The sequence below is a fragment of the Anneissia japonica genome, unplaced genomic scaffold (assembly GCF_011630105.1).
Source record: "Anneissia japonica isolate Jap-2015-1 unplaced genomic scaffold, ASM1163010v1 scaffold4536_len1192065_cov207, whole genome shotgun sequence".
NCBI classification, from domain to species: Eukaryota; Metazoa; Echinodermata; class Crinoidea; order Comatulida; family Comatulidae; genus Anneissia; species Anneissia japonica.
This window is the reverse complement of record NW_022703183.1, coordinates 557,246-577,332: the sequence shown is the minus strand read 5'-3', so window position 1 is coordinate 577,332 and position 20,087 is coordinate 557,246. Positions and strand designations below refer to the sequence as shown.

General features: G+C 32.6%; 1 protein-coding gene across 2 annotated transcripts in view; it reads left to right on the top strand.

Annotated features, from left to right (window-relative positions):
* LOC117104350 (rabankyrin-5-like) overlaps positions 1-20,087 on the top strand; it is a 37,075-nt gene that overhangs the window by 10,689 nt on the left and 6,299 nt on the right. For both annotated transcript variants that reach the window (XM_033245173.1, XM_033245172.1), the window contains exons 3-22: positions 1,298-1,416; positions 1,769-1,904; positions 3,434-3,557; positions 4,320-4,469; positions 4,806-4,971; positions 5,236-5,440; positions 7,891-7,959; positions 9,747-9,889; positions 10,699-10,796; positions 11,217-11,454; positions 11,804-12,056; positions 12,828-12,996; positions 13,374-13,492; positions 13,986-14,142; positions 15,183-15,383; positions 15,689-15,865; positions 16,963-17,110; positions 17,520-17,610; positions 19,060-19,184; positions 19,757-19,903. In XM_033245173.1, coding sequence (XP_033101064.1) covers positions 1,298-1,416; positions 1,769-1,904; positions 3,434-3,557; positions 4,320-4,469; positions 4,806-4,971; positions 5,236-5,440; positions 7,891-7,959; positions 9,747-9,889; positions 10,699-10,796; positions 11,217-11,454; positions 11,804-12,056; positions 12,828-12,996; positions 13,374-13,492; positions 13,986-14,142; positions 15,183-15,383; positions 15,689-15,865; positions 16,963-17,110; positions 17,520-17,610; positions 19,060-19,184; positions 19,757-19,903 — 3,035 coding nt within the window. The remainder of the gene's footprint in view (positions 1-1,297; positions 1,417-1,768; positions 1,905-3,433; positions 3,558-4,319; positions 4,470-4,805; positions 4,972-5,235; positions 5,441-7,890; positions 7,960-9,746; positions 9,890-10,698; positions 10,797-11,216; positions 11,455-11,803; positions 12,057-12,827; positions 12,997-13,373; positions 13,493-13,985; positions 14,143-15,182; positions 15,384-15,688; positions 15,866-16,962; positions 17,111-17,519; positions 17,611-19,059; positions 19,185-19,756; positions 19,904-20,087) is intronic.

Here is a 20,087-nt window from a genome sequence, read left to right as displayed (position 1 = left end):
GAATAATAACTATCAGAAATTCATGGACATAAACAAAGAAACAATTAGCACATGCCAGTGCACACCTACACACACTCATGAAATGCCCACACGCAAGAGGCTGTAGGCCAGTACCACATGTTACCATTGCCATATGTAAAAGAGTCTTTAAATTTAAAATGCAAGATGTAATCACTATAGTAATAGTTATGTTTACCAGATTGAGTAATTTTAATTAATTGCATTTCATCAGTGAATATTTTTTAATGTTTTATTCATGAATAATGTTAGTTTACGTAGCACCTTATCATCCAAGTGAAGGTCACTAATGTTTCTAGAAATTAGATGATAATTATAGTAAACGTAGGAGCAATACTTGCCAACTGAATGAATCTCATTCAGTGTATAAAACAGCTAAACAAAAATTGACATGCATCAATCATTGTGTTCAACTCAAGGTATCCTCAAGAATATGGCATGAAAAAAATCATCAAACCTCACATTATCAGAAAGAGTTACTGTAAAACTTCTAATAATAACGCCACTTCTTAATAACACAAATAATAACCCACTACTAATAACACCCATGGAGTTATTATTAGAGTCACTAAAACTATATACAAAATTCAAATCAATATTTTTGTCACTCTAACACAATTTATTCCTTAAAATTGGCATTCTTCACAATGTAATTGCGCTGTTGACAATTTTTTTTTGAATTTACTATTTGGTGTTTTTGAGTTTATAAATAAAATTAAATCAAGAAGGTTTTTTACTTGTACTGTAGTTACAGTATTTTAATATTTCTATGAATTAATAGGGGTGGGTATGGGTATATTCAAGTGCCAACAATAAACTTAGTAATAGTAACCCACTACTCTAAGATTAACCCATACTCTAATAGTAACCCACTTTGCTAATCCATACTCTAATAGTAACTCATACTCTAATAGTAACCCACCTTAAAAACAAGGAATAGTAACCAGGGTTATTATTAGACGTTTTACGGTACATATATTGGCTGCTACAGAATGGTAACTTCTCACCACGGTTTTTTGAACAGTGAACAGCAAGAAGCATTGGGTTTGAAGATATCAGCATTAGGATTTTGTATATGTATATATTTTACTTTATATTTCGTTTTTGCTAGCCAAATACAATACTGTAACCTATATAAGACACTGAAAGTCAGATGGTACATATGCTGTAAATGTGTTTGTTATCTGCCTTGAACTTTGACATTGGTGTACTTGAAACAATATCGTCCTTAAAAAATAAAGTACATTGGGAAGATCTTTTTTTTCCCCGTTTTATTTAGTGATTTAACAATTGCAGTAGATGGAAAAGAGGTAAAGGCTCATCGTTTTGTTCTTGGAGCACGGAGCAACAATTGGGGTGTGGCAGACCTAGCTGATGTGCAATCTTTAGATTTTACTGGTGATTTTTTTTTCTTTAATTAAGTAATTTTATATTTAGTGGTTTATCTTAACTTCATTGCTATTTCCATAAATTGTATTTTAACATTTTATTAAAGTGTATACTTGTTTGAAAATTAAATGCAGGCTCTGGAAGAAATTCTTTTAATATGTTGACCAAATGAATTTTTAAAGACACCGAAAGGGTGTTTGAAGAAAAACTCAGGCCTGATAATTCTCTGTAAAACCATTGATTCAATCTAAGAAAACATAGGTTTTCATAGCATCAGAGTTGGTTTTTAATAAGACATATTGCAATTTTTTATTTTGTGATTGCGTTAATGTGTTTACGATTTTGTATGATTAAATTGTAGGCATTCCTTATGATGTTGCAATGACATTATTGAAGTGGGTGTATACTGACCAGGTTGAGTTACAGTCTGACGATAGCTTCATACTCCAGCTGATGAGTGCAGCAAGCACCTATGAACTGGATGTCCTAAGAGATCGGTAAATTTTAAATTATCTTTTTACTTAAAAATCTTAAGTGTCAAATCACATATGAACTTCATATTTCATACTTCCATCTGATCTAATGATAATGTGTCTGGTTCTCACCATTCAATTATCTCCGTCAAGGATGTTATGTATTCACTGCTGTCTTTCTTTCTGTCAGCAAGATTTTAAATGCAAAAACTAATGAATGGATCATCATAACATTTAGTGGAATGGTACATAATAATTGAAGAAATGACAAGGTCAGGGTCATGGAAATTCAAATTTTTACTCTTGAGTATAAAAGAAAATAATGGAATCGGCCCATGTATTCAGGTAGCACTCAAGAAAACAATGTGTTGAAATACAACAGACGATTCCATTATTTTATTAAGGGTATTCTGCAGCACTAAGAAAAATAATGTGCCTGAATACGACTGGCAATTCCATATTTCATTGAGGGTATGCTGCACTTTCGCCCATTATACACAGCCTGCATATTGTTGGTACTGTATTCAGTTATAGGGTGAAGGTATGCACTCTATGAAGTCACTGCTCTAGTTCTATTTGTATTGAGATTTTAGAAGTAGGAGTTTGTCTGCCACTATTACTCCACCTTTAATGTTTCTGTGGAAAGGTTGCTTGTTTTTAGGCTAAGCAGTTGCATTAAGAATTAAAAGCAAATTCCATTTATTTAAAAGTTTGCTTAGCTTTAAAGGATATACCTGTAATAATGATCTCAGCCTTTAATTAATTTAAAGAATACTACTGTAAGCTGCTTCATGACCTGTAATCCAGCGGATTAGAAATGATATACCAGTAGGTTGCGGTTGAGTACATGTTAACAAACTAGTTGTGGTTATTGAAACTTTTAAAAAATATTGACGCCAACAGAACAATCATCTGCACTATTTTCTGCGATGTGAAACTAAAACTTATTATATGCTAGTTTTATGCTTTTATATTTTTGTTTTATACTAAAAAGTATAATCACACGTCCTTCAAATCATATACAAAATAGTTTAAAAGTTGATGAGAATGGCGATCTTCCGTTAGACTTAGCATTGTCCAGTAAACAGGAGAGTGTTGCATCTGAACTCATCAAACACAAAGTAAATGTTAACAGAATGGACAGTAAAGGTTGCTGTTTACTTCATAAAGCACTGACAAGAGGTAGGTCTACAGTCAAGCTTACATATGAGTGCACAGGTCGGCCCCTGTCTCTTATACACATCTAGATGTGTATAAGAGACAGATTCAGTACATGCTGATTTTGCCCGTATCCACCTTCCACAGTTTGCTCATTTATGCCGCTCTCTACCAAATTTGGCACGCTAAATATATATAAATGTTTTTGTATTAAGGCCTTCGTGTATATACCAAAGTGATCTCTTTTTAAGAAGAATTGAACTTGATACTTGCTGCTCGTGTTCTGTACTGTACTTAAACCATCTTTACCTAATGTAGTATATTATTACCGCTTGTCATCAGATAAGCTAATTTGTTTCATAACCTTGTTTTTTATTGTACCCTTGTTTTTTTAGGTGTGAAAAAGCTCTGATGTCATCAGTAACTGTGCGTAATTGTATTCGTTTCTACCAGACAGCAGAACAAATTGGTGCTTCATCATTGAAAACATATTGCTCTGAGCTTATATCTAATCATTGGGTGAGTGGAGATCTTTACATGCAGACATACGCTGTTATAGCATACAATAAGTTGTGCCATGAAGGTATTTCATCTCTATGGTTGTGCTTATCATCATCCTAGTTGTCGTCGTCATCAGCATTATCATCCCATCATTATCAACTTTATTGTCATTATGTCAAGTCCACTATTATTGGTATCATCATCATTACCATTATCATCATCATCATCAGTCACTAAGTTAAAGGTGAAATTCTCAAATTATCATCACTGTTGTCATCAGTATCATCATCATCATTACCATATCATCATTATAAGGCCTAAAAAAATTGTTTGCCCTCTAGCTCACAGAAAAATAGGGGCGGCGTTTTAAAAAAAAAATTTTTTTTCTATTTTTTGTTCACAAATTTAAAAAGTGATCCTTATTTTTCTCTATTCTTCACATGAAAGTTGTCGAAATTTGGTTTCTGATGTAAGGCCTAAATTCATTGCAAAATATCAGTTATTGGATATTTTTATTCAGTCTAATGAATACCCTTTGAAAAACAAATAGTGAGACATGCGTAATTGCATACATTGCGATTTAATATGTTAATTTTGGTGACAGGAGAAAAAAACTTCTTTGTGCCTGCCCCTCCTATACAATTTTCAGCATTAAAGTTCAAATAAACAATTTATTTTTTTAGGCCTAATCATCAACTCTACACATCATCATCATAACCACTATAGCTAGAGGTGAACTTCTCAAATTATTATTAATATCTTTCCTATGTTCTATTTCAGAATGATTTCACAAGTGATGATTTTGTGAGCATGACAGCACCTCTGTTGTACAAGATGTTCAAAGCCAAGACCACGTTCCCGCTGCACACAGCTATTAGACATCGCAGAGAAGATGTAGTCTTCCTCTATCTCATAGAGTTTGATGCTTTGGTAGGAGTTTTAATATTACCATTATTTAAATGTATCCGTAATTGTCATCAAAATCTAATTCTGCTTCTCTCTTGTCCAACATCTTCATCTATTATCTATGAGCCTTGTATAATATCCTGTATAAGCGAATTAGAGACCCCTCTATTTAATGACCACCTCCAATTAAATACTACTTCTCTGTGATCCAAAATTAGAAAATGTCTTTTATATTTATTATTCTAATTAGAGACCAAAGCTGCTAAAGACCATAGAAACCCCAGTCCCAAAAGTGGTTTTTAATTTGAGGTAAACCTGTATTAAGTTATGACATTAATTCAATTTTAATATTTTTCTTAGCTGCCTGACAAGCTTGATGAAGTTGATGAGAATGGCGATCTTCCGTTAGACTTAGCATTGTCCAGTAAACAGGAGAGTGTTGCATCTGAACTCATCAAACACAAAGTAAATGTTAACAGAATGGACAGTAAAGGTTGCTGTTTACTTCATAAAGCACTGACAAGAGGTAGGTCTACAGTCAAGCTTACATATGAGTGCACAGGTCGGCCCTGTGTAAGAAAAATATTCTATAATTGACACCCTTGACTTGGAAACATATTCAAGTCAAAATGTCACCTTTCAAGTTCCCATTTTATAGAAATATTATACCATGAAACATTACATGATAGATATGGCTGACCTCACTACAGCATGGTTGAACATTCTGTCCAAAACCTGATTTATTACACTTAAAATTAATCATGGTATCTTGATTCATATATTTTTTTAGGAGATGAATTTTCAGCTACTTTCCTTATTCAAAACGGTGCTAAGTTGAATATAGTGAGTCAGCTGGAGTTAGAAACACCTCTTCATGTTGTGTCGTCATACAATCCTAGTTTAACAGTGAGTGAGGTGTTGGCTGGTATGCTGAATGTGGCAACACTTCTTCTGGAGAAGGGGTGTCACATCAATTTACAAGATAAGCTAGGAAAGTAAGTGGAACAATTTATTCTTACTGAAACTTGTCGTTCATGCCCATATCACATACCTCTAAAAAGACTTCTTCAACCATGCACTAAAATTCAAGATTGTTTTTTCAATTTAACTTTCATTTCAACTCTTACACGCTGTCCACACTATCATTTTTTTTCTGGCAAATATGTGGGTTGCTTATATATGGGTGTGATATTATTTTATTATGTATTGGAAAGTGTGAAGTAAAGCTGCTGCTGCTGCTATTGAGTAAAGGAAACAGAAATAATAGTTGTCTGCATATCCATATATGGGTGTGAAAAACACTGTCATGCCCATATATGGGCTAATTGCAGTTTTTCACAGAAATTCTAATAGTGTGAACATACTTCTGCAATTGTCAGTAATCAAGCTACTGTCCATCCTACTCACTCATCCTAATGCAACACCACAGCTCAGATAAGTATGTGATGATGACCATTCCTTTTTGTTCTCTGCTTTTATTGCTTGCTTGCTTAATTGATATTGATTGATTGATTGATTGATTGAATGATTGATTGAACATGTCATGTAATGCAAATTGTTGTCTTTTTTTAGAGAATTTTTAAATAGGTAAACCTTATCTTAAATTTGCATACCATAACCAAATCTGAAACAGAAATGCACGCATTTCTGCCCTCTGGAAAAGAATGGCTTGTTTTGTATGTGATACAGTAAAATCCACTTTCATTCCATAGTTTAACATTCAACCCAGGCAACGTATACATTTATGCTTTAGGAGAAGTTGATGTGAAATAGCATAGATTAGTCCCTTGCTCAAAGAACAGAAAATATAACAGCATAGAATTTAAATTTTGATTTTTTTATAAGCCCAAATCCAGATCACTTCACTTCAATCAGTCAACCACTTCCCTCTTATTCATCCGCTTTTGACTTACTAGGACACAAACTTAATTAGTAGCGGATTCAAGGGGGCCCAGCGGTGAGAGGCTCCAACTGAATTTTTCAAAATTATAAAAAAAAAATAGAGAAAAGAAGTAAATGATATTCAAATTTAAGTCTGAGAGTGACATTTCCGGCTATAATCATTTTTTTTTTTTTACTATTGCCCCAACCGTGGTGAGTCTGAGGTGGTATAGAGGGTCCTCCATTTGTGAAAGTCGCGAGTGATCTCCTTCTCAATAATACCTCCATGGTTTAACATTCAACCCAGGCAACGTATACATTTATGCTTTAGGAGAAGTTGATGTGAAATAGCATAGATTAGTCCCTTGCTCAAAGAACAGAAAATATAACGGCATAGAATTTAAATTTTGATTTTTGGATAAGCCCAAATCCAGATCACTTCACTTCAATCAGTCAACTACTTCCCTCTTATTCATCCGCTTTTGACTTACTAGGACACAAACTTAATTAGTAGCGGATTCAAGGGGGCCCAGCGGTGAGAGGCTCCAACTGAATTTTTCAAAATTATAAAAAAAAAATAGAGAAAAGAAGTAAATGATATTCAAATTTAAGTCTGAGAGTGACATTTCCGGCTATAATCAATTTTTTTTTTTTACTATTGCCCCAACCGTGGTGAGTCTGAGGTGGTATAGAGGGTCCTCCATTTGTGAAAGTCGTCCCTGACTCCAAAAGACCTCTAACGGACCCATATGGCCACTAAGGGCTGACTCGTACATCCAACCTATAGAGCCCAAATTCCGGTCACTGAAAAACAACATGAGTGACCTAATTTAAACCTGATTTTCATTATAAGTCAGTCCTCATTTCTTTTGCATTGCACGATTAACAGTGGCGTAACACTAGGGCCATTGGCCCTGTGATTTCCTGAGGCTTGCCATTTAATATATTATAAATGTTTTTAATGACGAAAATATGATATCATTGACGGATCTAGTAATAGGAATTTGAAATTGTACCACCTCAGAAATTTTATGATTATGGAACCTCTAGATGGCTGGAAATGGCACTCACAGACTTAAAATTTTAATATCATTCTCTTTTTATCTTTATTGTTTTCACAAATTTGGCAAACCCAGGTCCCTTAATTTGTCACTGAATATAATATGATAATATGCCCTACAGTTGATGTCGGAGACACATTATTCTGTTATGTAGCAACAAAGCTATTTTGGTTCAGGGTGCTAGATCGAGGACCCTGTGGGCAGGGGCCAAAGCCCCTAGGAGTTGGGGCCCTGCTAACCACCGCACAAGAGCGCATAGGCGTTATTTCACTGACAAAAAACAAGTTGTTTGGTAATTTTTGTTCTCAATTTACAAATGCCTTTTGGGAGACAAGATACCATTTGCATACTGTCACCTTAAATGTAAACATGTGATATTAATTGAACATGCAATTAAACATTATATCAAACATTTTGTCAGATATGAAATTGATGGAGTTCATTGTTCTTGTATAAGGGTTAGTACTGAAAGTTCAATTTTCTTTGTTTACTTAATATTTCAGCTCGGCACTTCATCGGAGCATTACGTCAAAGAACAAAGATGTGTTTAATTTATTACTATCAAACAGACAGTAAGTTAAACTTGCTGTTTTGAAATTTTATTTTCTATCTAATGATACTTCCTTCATTATCATTAGTAGATTCCAACTTCTTATTGTGTCAGCGAACAAATGTTCTGTAGTATAAAAGTACATTGTATTCACAACTTTACAAATTTCAAATTAATCAATTCTTGATTCCATATACCGCATCTCAAAGAAAAAATATTATCAATGAATTTTCATTACACGGTCAGTTTCATTGTTTTCAATGTCTGTTATGAGCTTGTTTTATCAAACAATCTTTATTATGCTTCTTATAATTCTATAATTAATTGTCACTGTCAGAGTAATGGTAAAGATAAAGAAATACCAAAAATCACTGAAGAATACATGTTTTTTAATGCTACATTACATGTACCCTGTCCTGATATGAGTTAGTGCCATGCCCTGATAAGAGAATTTTTAATTTCCTTTTTCCCAAAAATTTAAATAAATGTGTTACCATACCAGTAAAAATATGTTCTTAATTATTAAATTATTATGATTTCAAGTAACAAATGGAAATACATTCAAGTGGAAATGTTTTCTTAACAGATGACCATATTTTGAGGCTTTTTAATGAATTATGTATACATAATAAGTCTTGCAAATATGCTGTTTAAACTTGTTATTGGAAGTAAAGCATTCTGGAACTAACACTGTTTTTTGTAGTGGTAATAATTTCCATCATTAATATTGCAAAGTTACAGATGACCATATTTTGGATGTTTTCTAAATAAATAATGTAAATACAAAATATTCTTTTGTATTTACATTATTTATTTAGAAATAATGTGAATACAAAAGAATATTTTGTATTTACATTATTTATTTAGAAATAATGTAAATACAAAAGAATATTTTGTATTTACATTATTTCTAAATAAATAATGTAAATACAAAATATTCTTTTGTATTTACATTATTTATTTAGAAATAATGTAAATACAAAATATTCTTTTTTTTTTTACAATTTTTTTTCCATTAATATAAAGCCATGTTCACATTGTAATTTTTTGGGTCAAACAAATTACAATGTAAACAGGGCTTAATAATCACAAAATATTTCTTTATAAAATATATGGCCACCAAGGTTGTTTGCACTGGTGTCTACTAGATCAAATTGCTATTGTGTATTGCTGCACTTTTTCCAGAATTTATCTACAATTAGACTGATCCTGATGCCCAAAATCCCACTATGTGTTGTGAGCCATATTGGTAAAAACCACTGCATAGTTTAGTTTATTTTAACTACATGCTACAGTGGAAGCACACATTACAGGATGTCTTAATAAAAAACACATATAATATACAGTATAAATAAATAGTAAATCACAAGGTTAACATACAATATAAAACAAAGGTAACCAAGCAAAAACATCTTTCCTTGTTTAATTGAAAGAAGGCCTATATTGAATGACTAACTTTGGATTTTTATTATGGAAATAGTGTTAAAAAAATAAGCCAATAGTGGTATCATTACATGTAATAGATTTATAGTGATAGGAGAGTCCATGAATAAAACCGTATTGGGTAGCAATGACTTGGCTATAGGCACATAGAATAGGTCAGCATTACATGAATTTTGTCTATGAATTTTCAAAAGAAATGGAGAAAAAAGAGTTAAAGTAAAAAGTGAGTTTAAATATTTAAAAATAAACATTCAAGTTTAAATAGAGTTACGCTTTTTTCACCAATTTCAAGTTACCTTTTGTCTGGGTCAAAAGTTAATATAATATGAACACAGCTTAAGTGTAATGATTTAATTATTTTTACAGACTCAATTTAGATTTACGAAATGTTCAAGGAGAGACACCATTGTGGTTAGCGTTGGATACTTCAGATGATTATGGAGAAGATAGTTTTGCTGGAAAGCTGATAACAAGGGGTTGCAGCCCTGATGCAGTCAACCCAAGTACAGGTGCGCAATGAAAACAACATTCTACTATCATCTGTCTATCTACCTAGTTTAAAAGTTAGCATTAGTTTAAAAGTCCTACCTGTACCTTTTGCAGTAGTTTGAAGCGTATTTTAAAAAGAAAATTCAATAATATGCTACAAACAAGTGGGGGAAAGTGATAAAATCAGTAGAAATGCCTCTCATACTAAATGTTCAGGCTTTTGGTTCCCCTTCTCCCTCAATTATTCCTGCTGCTATGTCTGTGATTGAGCTACTAATAGCCAAAAAGAGTGATTATGTTAATTTTTTATTATTACCCAGAATTCTTAAATTTGTGTTTTAAATCAAGCAAGATTTATAAACCTTAAAATTTAAGTTTTTCCTATTTATGTTTTATATAGTTTTTATGTCTACTGCCCCTGGGGGTAGTTGACACTATGTTGTCGTCTGGCAGTTGTTCTTGTAAGAGTAATCCTGTAAGAGTAAATCCGGTGGAGGAATAATGGGTTACGTCATGATAAAAATGAAAAGCAAGTTATGGAATGTTATGCCATGCTAGATAAGACCTGTTATAGTTACAGTAACTTATCAATTGAATTGCTAACACAGAAAGCTGCTAGGTAAGACCTCTCAAACAATCTGGTGTATTAGTACAGGTAGTTATTTAAGTGAATTGACAACACAGAATGCATGGATGAGTTAAAATTAGCCAAAAAAAAAAACATGTCAAGGCAGTAGACACATGCTCCCGCGTGGAGCCTATTTATTGATATACCCTTAACTAAACCAGTGTAATATCTCTATATTGATTGTTGGTGTTTTTTTTTCAGGTAGCACGCTACTCCATCTTGCTGCACAAGCCAAGAACGAGGCAGCTTGCTTGTTTCTTGCCACTCATGGAGCTTCCTCCAGTATTGCCAATAACCAGGTCAGAAAAGTCTATTCAAATTCATACTTATATCAAAATATTAATAAAGTGATGTAATGTAGCCAAGTTGGTGAGATGATTGCCTTATAATGTCATGGATTTAAATCCTTGAAAGCATTTTTTTTTTGTTTTTGTTTTATTGTTTCTCCATACACATGAAAACAGTATTGAAATAAACTAATTTTATATTTCAATGAATAAAACCAACTTTGCTCCCTAAGCTCCAAAAGAAGGATTTATTTTATAGTGCATCTTTCCATCCTGTAATTGGCTAGTATGTTTAGTGTACTTGCTTCTGGATGTGAAATAAATACCAAAAATAAAATAAAATATCTGATAATGAATAATTGTATGACTAATATTAACAAATAATTTAATTTAAAACTTTTTAATTTAATTTTGTCTTGTGTTTACTTGTAGGGTGAAGTACCATTACATATAGCTTCTAAGCAAGGCCTCTCAAACCTAGCTGCTCTACTACTTAAAAAGGGTGCTAACCCCAATGCACAGACTCTAGAAGATGTCTCATCCAGGGTGGAGGGCCTGAGCCTTGAAGGAGATCGCTCTGACCTGCTACATGCTTCTAAGCAAACTCCTCTTCACATGGCCATCACATATCAACATGCAGATGTTGTTAATGTTTTCCTGGAGCATAGAGGTAACGTTGCAAAGTACTACTGTATTATTTTGATCTGATGTGCATGTGTTAAATATAGACAATTATGATGCTATTATACTGTAGGTGTGATACAGTAATTATAAACATTATTGGAAGTCCTACAGATAATAAAGCCATTTAAAATACTTTGCAAGATACTGATCTTTTTGTAGCATAAGGATTAGGGTTGGAGTTCAAAACAAAAACCACTATTACACAAGAATCCCGAGTTACTTTTATCCAATGTCTTTTTTTTTCATTTGTGAACACCCAAAACCATGTTCATGTTCAAAAAAACTGCATTTTCATTTTTGTTTAAATATTTATTTTATTCATATAATCTATACAGCTGCAGCAATGGACTCGCAAGATGGTTTGTTAATCATCCCAGATTTTAATATTTATGACAGTAATGAACAAACAGTGCTTGGATTGGCCTTGTGGACAGGCCTTCATAACTTTGCTGCTCAACTCCTAGGGGGCGGTGCTAGCATTAATCACATAACCTCTGAGGGTACAACATTGCTCCACTCAGCTATTTTACAACAAGATACAAAGAGCGCCCTCTTCCTGTTGGAGCATCAAGCTAAGCTAAATATTAAGTAAGCTGTGTTTTTGTGATATTTTAACACAAATTCATTTGTCTCTGCTAATTTTTTGTAATATTGTATATCTTTGATATAAACCACATGTCATCAAATCTCATTATAATATCTTGTCTATTTAGAAACAATAAAAAATGTATCCTTTGCAAGGTAATGTATTCCTGTAAACATAACCAGTTTGTACATTTAATATTCTGGCATCCAAGTAAGCAAAACAAGTACTCAACTGCCATTTGGTAGAAAATTTAAATCTAAAATATTTGTTGGTATCTAAATTTATAAACTTTAAAATGCCATTCTATGAGTCTGTCATATTTTTACATTATCACATATTGAAAAACATATCTTTCAATGCTATGAAACAAAAACATCAGGAAGAGGAAAACAAGAAAAAAAAGGCAAAGCTACCACAAGCAAGTGAAACTACACCTGCTGCCTACTTTTATGGTTACAAACTTCTCCAACTTTGAGCCACTCTGAAAATTGAAGCATTCCTAAGCACAAAGGTGGTCAAAGGCTGCTTTAGTGGCAAGTTTCCCTCAGTTCCTTTATAGTAGTTTGAACAAAATTTCCTACTAGAAACCTTGTACCTCGATTGGCAAGAGGATAAACTTCCTCACCATTGCAGTCTACATGTTAAGTATATGCTTAACCTGTCAAATATAAACAGTACTGACACAGGGACTCATGTGTACTTTTGTTGAACAGAAGGTTTTATGCACACAGTGCACTTTTCAGGTGAATTCATTTCTGATGTGTTCTTTGCAGAACTAAAGCTGGTGAAACACCTCTTCAATTGGCCATCAGGAGGCATCTACCAGTTGTAGTTGATGCATTGTGTGTAAGAGGGGCAAATATGAACACACCTGATGATGATGGCAACCCTCCCTTGTGGATGGCATTGGAGACGGGTCAGGAAGATGTCGCATCAACTCTGGTAGGCCAGTTCTTATGTGGTTTCTCATTGTGCCCAATTAAGAGAGTTTTAAAATGCACATTTTGAATTCTGAAGTTTCAGTTTTTGAGTATACTATATACACATAAATTTTGTGTAAAATGGAGCGTGTTAAGTTTCATTTCAGTTCATTTCATGTGACACACATGCCAAAGTACAACGTGTTGTTTGACCAATTTTCTGCAGTATACTAATGCTTTCATCACGAGCCTATTTTTAGTTTATTGCAAATGCATAGTACAAATACATAAGCATATTCATGAGTTAGTCATTTGACCTTTCTTAGTTTCTTAATGCTTAAAAGAATCCTTTCAAGAAATAGTCCTTTATATCACTGGTTAAGTATTGTATCATTTCAGGTTCGTCATGGCTGCGATACAACAAGTTGGGGAAAAGGCCCAGAAGGCTGTCAGCAGACACTCCTACACAGAGCTATTGATGAAAACAATGAAGCAGTTGCCTGTTTCCTAATTAGGAGGTAATATTTATTATTATTATTATTTATCAACTTTTTCACTGGGTAAATAACATAAAATATATAAATATATTTCTTGAAGGATTGCGTGGCGAGTATCAATAACAAAATCAAAACTTGTGGTGCAACATGTGTAAAAATATGGTTTTTGAGGTAAAGCCACTGGTTGGTTGTCTCAACGTTTCGGTGAGATTGCTCTGACCGTCATCAGAAGAATGGAAATCCAACCAGTGGTTTTTTTTTCTCAAAAACCATTTTTTACACATGGTGTACTGAAAGTTTTATGATTTTGTTATAAAATATATACACATTGGTGGATGGTTATTTTCTGTCATTACATAGACATGCTTTACAAACAATAAACAATTTATTCTGAGGCAGGTTGTCAAAACTTTATTGGAGATTTGAAAAAGAATTATATAAATAATTTCAGGAGAGAAAATGTACTGGAAGTTATTTTTGAAGAATAATGAATTATTGTGCTTTTACCCTGCAGTCAGTGTGATGTGAATAGTCCACGCAGACCTGGTCCCAATGGTGAAGGGGCTGACGTGTGTGCAGATGGCCAGGGACCTCTTCATCAAGCCTGTCAGTGGGGTCTTGAAGAAGTTGTTCAATGCTTGGTCGAGTTCCAAGTCGATGTTAATGCTAAGGTAATCAAAGTTAATCTTTTCATGTAGGCTTTATAATCAAATTGCTTTCTTGTTATTACATTCTACCTTGAATTAGACTTCTTTGAATGGCCTTATACGGCATGAAGATGAGGGGTAAGGATAGAGAAGCGAGTTGAAGCACGGATGCTTTATTTATTTGATGTGGCTACTAAAGTAATCTTGTGATTTGTCACATTTACAGTGTCAGTTACACAAACAGTAATCATATATGTGGCAAAGACAAGCCAAACCAGTCACTCGTCGCAAAAATCGATTTTGAGTTATTAATACAGTGTTAGAGAGTAAAATAACAGCTATAAAATGGTAAAAAAAATCATTCAAATCGGACATTTCCTTATGAAGTTACAAGCGTTTAACCACACAGCTGTTTAAAGAACAATATATGAGAAATCAGCCTTTAAAGTTTATGATTTCAGGCATTTCTCATGCAGAAACTATCTTTAAATCCTTAAAAAGTGTTGTTTTAACATTGAAAATGGGGAAAATAACAACATAGAATGATGTGTAGTTATATAAAGGTTAGTTTAGTGCAATAAAATAGATTTTAAAAAATTTGACATTCCAGCATGTTTTGGCCATTTTCTCTGAAACACGATTTGTGACGAGTGACTGGTTTGGCTTGTCTTTGCCACATATGAGTCTTGGCAGCCCAAAACCATTGTACTGTTGCTAAATATTAAACTGAATAATTAGCATAAAAATGTGGCAGTAATGTATACTTTAATACAGAGAAGTCTAATACTACTCGTAAGTTTGATCTTTAATAAGTGGATTCCAGTAAATGATCTATCGTTTTAAAGCTTACACTGTGGAGAATATGAATATATTAAAAATCAATTTTCTTGTCTTAGTCACTAATGCTGGTTTTGGGATGGCAAGCACCATATGTTTATAAACATGAATTGGAGCTTTAGCTTATTCCTTCCAATTCCAGGGTACTAGTATCATGATAAATACTATACACTTTTTGTCCTTCACTGTTATTGATAATATAAATTTTAATCATGATTTTTCAATAGGATGCTGATGGCCAGACCCCTCTTCATATCGCTATCAGCAACCAGCATCCAATCATCATTGGCCTGCTAATGTCGCACCCCTTGCTGGATCTGACGTTGAGAGACAAGTCTGGACTGACACCCTTTGCAGCAGCAATGACGCATAAAAACAACAAAGCAGCGCAGGCTATATTGGACAGGGAGCCAAGGGCAGCAGAGCAGGTAAGACGCAAAGCTAAACAAAAATTTCTTTTGGGAGCATGATCCCCTTTGGATACGCCATGGGCAGGAGAAGAGACCAAAGCAAGTAGCAGCAACAATACAATTCAGAGATGATTCTTTTAAAGTACAATTTTCTTCTACTTGCTGACTTACACAAGTCAAGCAAAATTAATCTCTCCATAACTCAATCCAGCAAAACCCAAAGTCAACAAGAATATTACATAAAATATAATTGATAATATTGAGCAGTATAATTGTTTGGTGTAAAAATTCCATTAGCATTATTTATTGCAATTGTATTTCAGGTTGATAACAAAGGTAGGAATTTCTTGCACGTTGCTGTGCAGCAGTCTGATATTGAGAGCGTGTTGTTCCTAATCAGCATACGGGCCAATGTGAATTCACGAGTACAGGACCATTCTGCTTACTCTCCACTACAACTGGCGGTACTTGCTGGATCTGAAATCATTGTACGCAATTTGGTAAGTAAGAGGCAGTTAATAGTGAAAAATGCATTTTTCATAATTGTTCAGTGCCATTACCACATGTGCATTTTTAGAATTATTTATTTATTATTTTTTATTTGTTACCTTATGATTCTTTTTTATATTTATTTTTCTACTAAAATTAATTTTTTTTAAACAAAATTTTTATGAATATCATGAAATTGTAAATTTAATAATTGTGTAATATGCTATGAATATAATAAATATATTTAATTGTGGTTATAAAATTTAATTTTTTTTCTATAAAATTTTCTATTTATGTATTTAAATACTACAAACAAACAAACAATAGTACATGTGATGTTGATGACCACAATGACAGTCTTCAAAACGACAATAATGGAGATGATTGTAACAAAGATGACGACAATTTTTAAAGTTCGTAATAACAGAATGCTAATAAAGATAGATAATGATAGGTGATGACAAAACTTATTCTCTCTTGGCTTTAGTACATTGTTATTTTTATTAGTACAAATATATAATTTAAATGGTTTCTTCAAGAAAATTCAATTATAACTTATTTGTTAGCGTTGTTATCTACGGATAGTACAACTATACTTTTTCGTCATTGTTTATTGACTAATTTTTAGTACTAATCGTAATATTTATTTATTTATCTTGATACCATTTATGATGAAGTTGTTCATATGGGCTTTCCGGTTCAGTGGTCCCTGTTTGCTTTCATATGGTCATTTTATGGATCATTTTTGTTGTAAATATGATTTGCATTTGAAATATATTAAATTTATTATAAACTATTAAAATTTTTTAGATTATTGTGGTAGTTATTGTTGAAATGCAGACAATTGCAAAGGCAATCATGATGATGTATGGTTGTGGTAATAGAGATTAAAATAACGATAACGATTTTATCCTTGATAAAGGCCTGTTTATACTTGCAATGATAATGATAATGATAAAAAGCTAAAAAGCAATTGTTCATATATATGTTCAAAAAATAAGACAAGTTAAGGATGAAGTACCCTGCCACCATTGTTGATTATTTATTTCATCTGTATCAAAACCACTAATTTTTAGCACTTCACAGTATTTTCGTATTGTTTTTTTAGTTGCTTGCTGGAGCACAAGTGAATGATCTAAACAGTAATAAGCAGACATCGTTGCATATGGCTTGCGAAGCAGATCAACCTAGCTTATGTAGTGTACTCATTGATAATGGCATCAATGTAGATGCTCTGGATCTTCAAGGAAATAATGGTAAACTCCTTTATTTAATTGTATACAATGTTATTCAGAATTTCTATTTAAAAATATAGATATTGTTTATTCAATTTGTTTCATACAACCTCCAGAAAATGGGAAAAACATACATCGCAACACAATAAATTAGAACCTTGATGCATACAAAAGACAGAAAGAATGAAAAACAACATAAAAATATGATAATGGAGAACTAAGTTAATTATCAAATTTTTGCAATGAACTAGTTATAAAATATTTCAGTTTGTTAAAGTTCAACATATTTAAAAACTTTTAATCAACAGTTTAGTACAATTCAAGATTTCCTTGTTAATAAACACATCACTATCCATTATATCATAATACTATCATAAAAGGAAATGAAATGTATCAATATTACTATAAAACTCTTTTGTTCTTTCTGTAGCACTTCACACAGCCGTGTATCATGGGAATTTAAATTGCATCAGGATACTTCTAACTGAATCATCAATCAACGCAGAAGCTGTAAATTTGAAGTGAGTGCAGCATTCCCCAAATATTGCTTACAATATGTATATGATTGATGACATTAGTATATACCGTGGGCCTAATATGTATGTAGGATTCACACGTATTTAGGCCTTATTACCATTAGTTCATCGTATACAACTTGTTATATAGGCCTTGTGGGTATTTAAGCCTTAAGGGTATTTACGCCTTATGGCTTATATAAGCCTAATTAGAGCAATGACATTATGGGTATTTATTGACATATATATTCTGTATATAGGCCATATTTGGTATGTAGGCTGTTTTACTTTAAATATTGCCCAGCTTTAACTAATATAATTATGACTTGTATTCCCTACATGCCTTTGGCATTTAAGTTACAAAATAATTCTGTATAAATTAGCATACAGGTCACATAGTGGAATGATGTCGTCATTACTTGATGATTAAGACAATCAGGTGAATTGTAAATAGAGTGAAGATGCCGGTGTTGGATGAAGCTTGACATATTAATGACCAACCTTTGCCATTTATTTTTTTTCCATCGTGCAGCACTTACGTAAATATTTTGTCTTCAAGAGATGCAAACTTTCAGGGAAATTGTTTGACTATTATAAGTGACATTCAGTGATATAGTATGAGATACAATATAAACTTTATGGTTAGGCCAAGTAAAAAATACAGTAGTTTTACGTATCATAGATGCCCTCTATTGCTGCTGCTCCGAAATACAGAGCATCAATAAAGCCCTATAAAACTTTGTAGAATAAATGCACAAAAACACCACAAATCCCCACACACACACACACAAAACAAATTTCAAATTACCTAAAAGTGAAGTATGATTTACTATATTGATATTAACAAAAAGGTGGATTTAAATTACTGTAATATGGTCAATGGCTGTGCACTTGCATATGGAGCATATAACATTTGTCTCTATGCACTTTTAAGAACAGAAAAAAACAAAACCAGAATAAATGGTTAAAATGGAAAAGTAAGCGGTAGAAGACAAACTACACAAAGATGGGAAAGTGAAAAAAATAATAACAACATTAAATATTTACTTTGCCTTACAAATGTAGGATTAATTGAGCAATGCAATTTCTTGAAAGAAACTGAAGGAAGTAATATAGGGACTTCCTATAATGTAAACAATATCTTTGACAGTTGTAAACAGCATGGAATATATTCAAGATAAAATTGGGGTTTTTTTTCATTTCAAAATAAAGAAATTATAAAAATTGTAAAATCTACATTACTATTATTAATATATTTTTTAAACACATTTTATTGGGTTTATCTGCAGTAAAGGTGACTTTAAGTTAATTAAATGGTTCATAGTTTTTGCTACTTTCAGTTTCTTCAAAAATAATAAATTAATAATATGTCCAAGAATTTTTTTCTCCAGTTAATTATTACATTTTTTTTTCTTCCTCTACTACTATTCATGTGTAAATCCATTGTTTTCGTAGGTCACAGACACCAATGCACATATTAGGGCAATATGGCAGGGATAATGCGGCGGCCATTTTTGATCTATTTAAAGAGTGCATGCCTGCTTATCCTGTGGAGAAACAGAATGCGGATGGCAATACAGGTAATAAATTCTTTTACAGAAATTTCAATCATGGATTTTATGTTTTAGATTACATTAATTTTCTTTATTACTGTATTTTATTTATTCTACAGTGTTTCAAGATGGTTGCTCTAACAGTAAGCTCATAAAAAGAGCCCTCATACAGGTTCAGCCAATTTAATATAAACAGACAGAATACTGTAAATTATTAAATTTAATAATAAATTGCACTACTCTCATAATGTATTGCCAGGGGCATACAATTATGTCATGACATCACAAATGCACTTGTCTCCATTATGCGAATTCAATTCTTTAATTATTGTAAATTTGATCTACTCAAACTAAGTGATTTATCATGTTGACATTGTAATCAGATTATCTCATAAGATAGCTGAAATACATTTGTGTATTATTATAGCATAATGGAAAATCTTTGCTCTCAAAGTAAACACCAGCAGTAATTTTGTCAACAGATCTCGTCAATGGTGGCCATGTATCTTCCGAAAAAGACGGCTACTAAACAGTAAAAGTAATGTCCCATCATTCTATGTATCAACTTAAATTTGTGTATATATAATTCTCTGTTGTAGTGTTGATGCTGGCATACCAGAATGGTAACAGTGGGTTATGCAGGACAATTGTTCGATCAGGAGCTAGTCTGGGGACTCTGAACAAACAAGGACAGTCAATATTCAATGTTCCAGTCGCCACTAAGCAGCTTCTTTTTAGAATGCTTGGTAAGTATTGAATCTTTTTAACAAATAATAATAATAAAGTCATAATAACATCATAAAGGATAATAATAATAATAATAATAATAATAATAATAATAATAATAATAATAATAACGCCATTTTTATGTGCAGCACAAATTACAATAGAGTCTCTTTACATTTTTTGTCACCTTTAATAAAGGTGAAA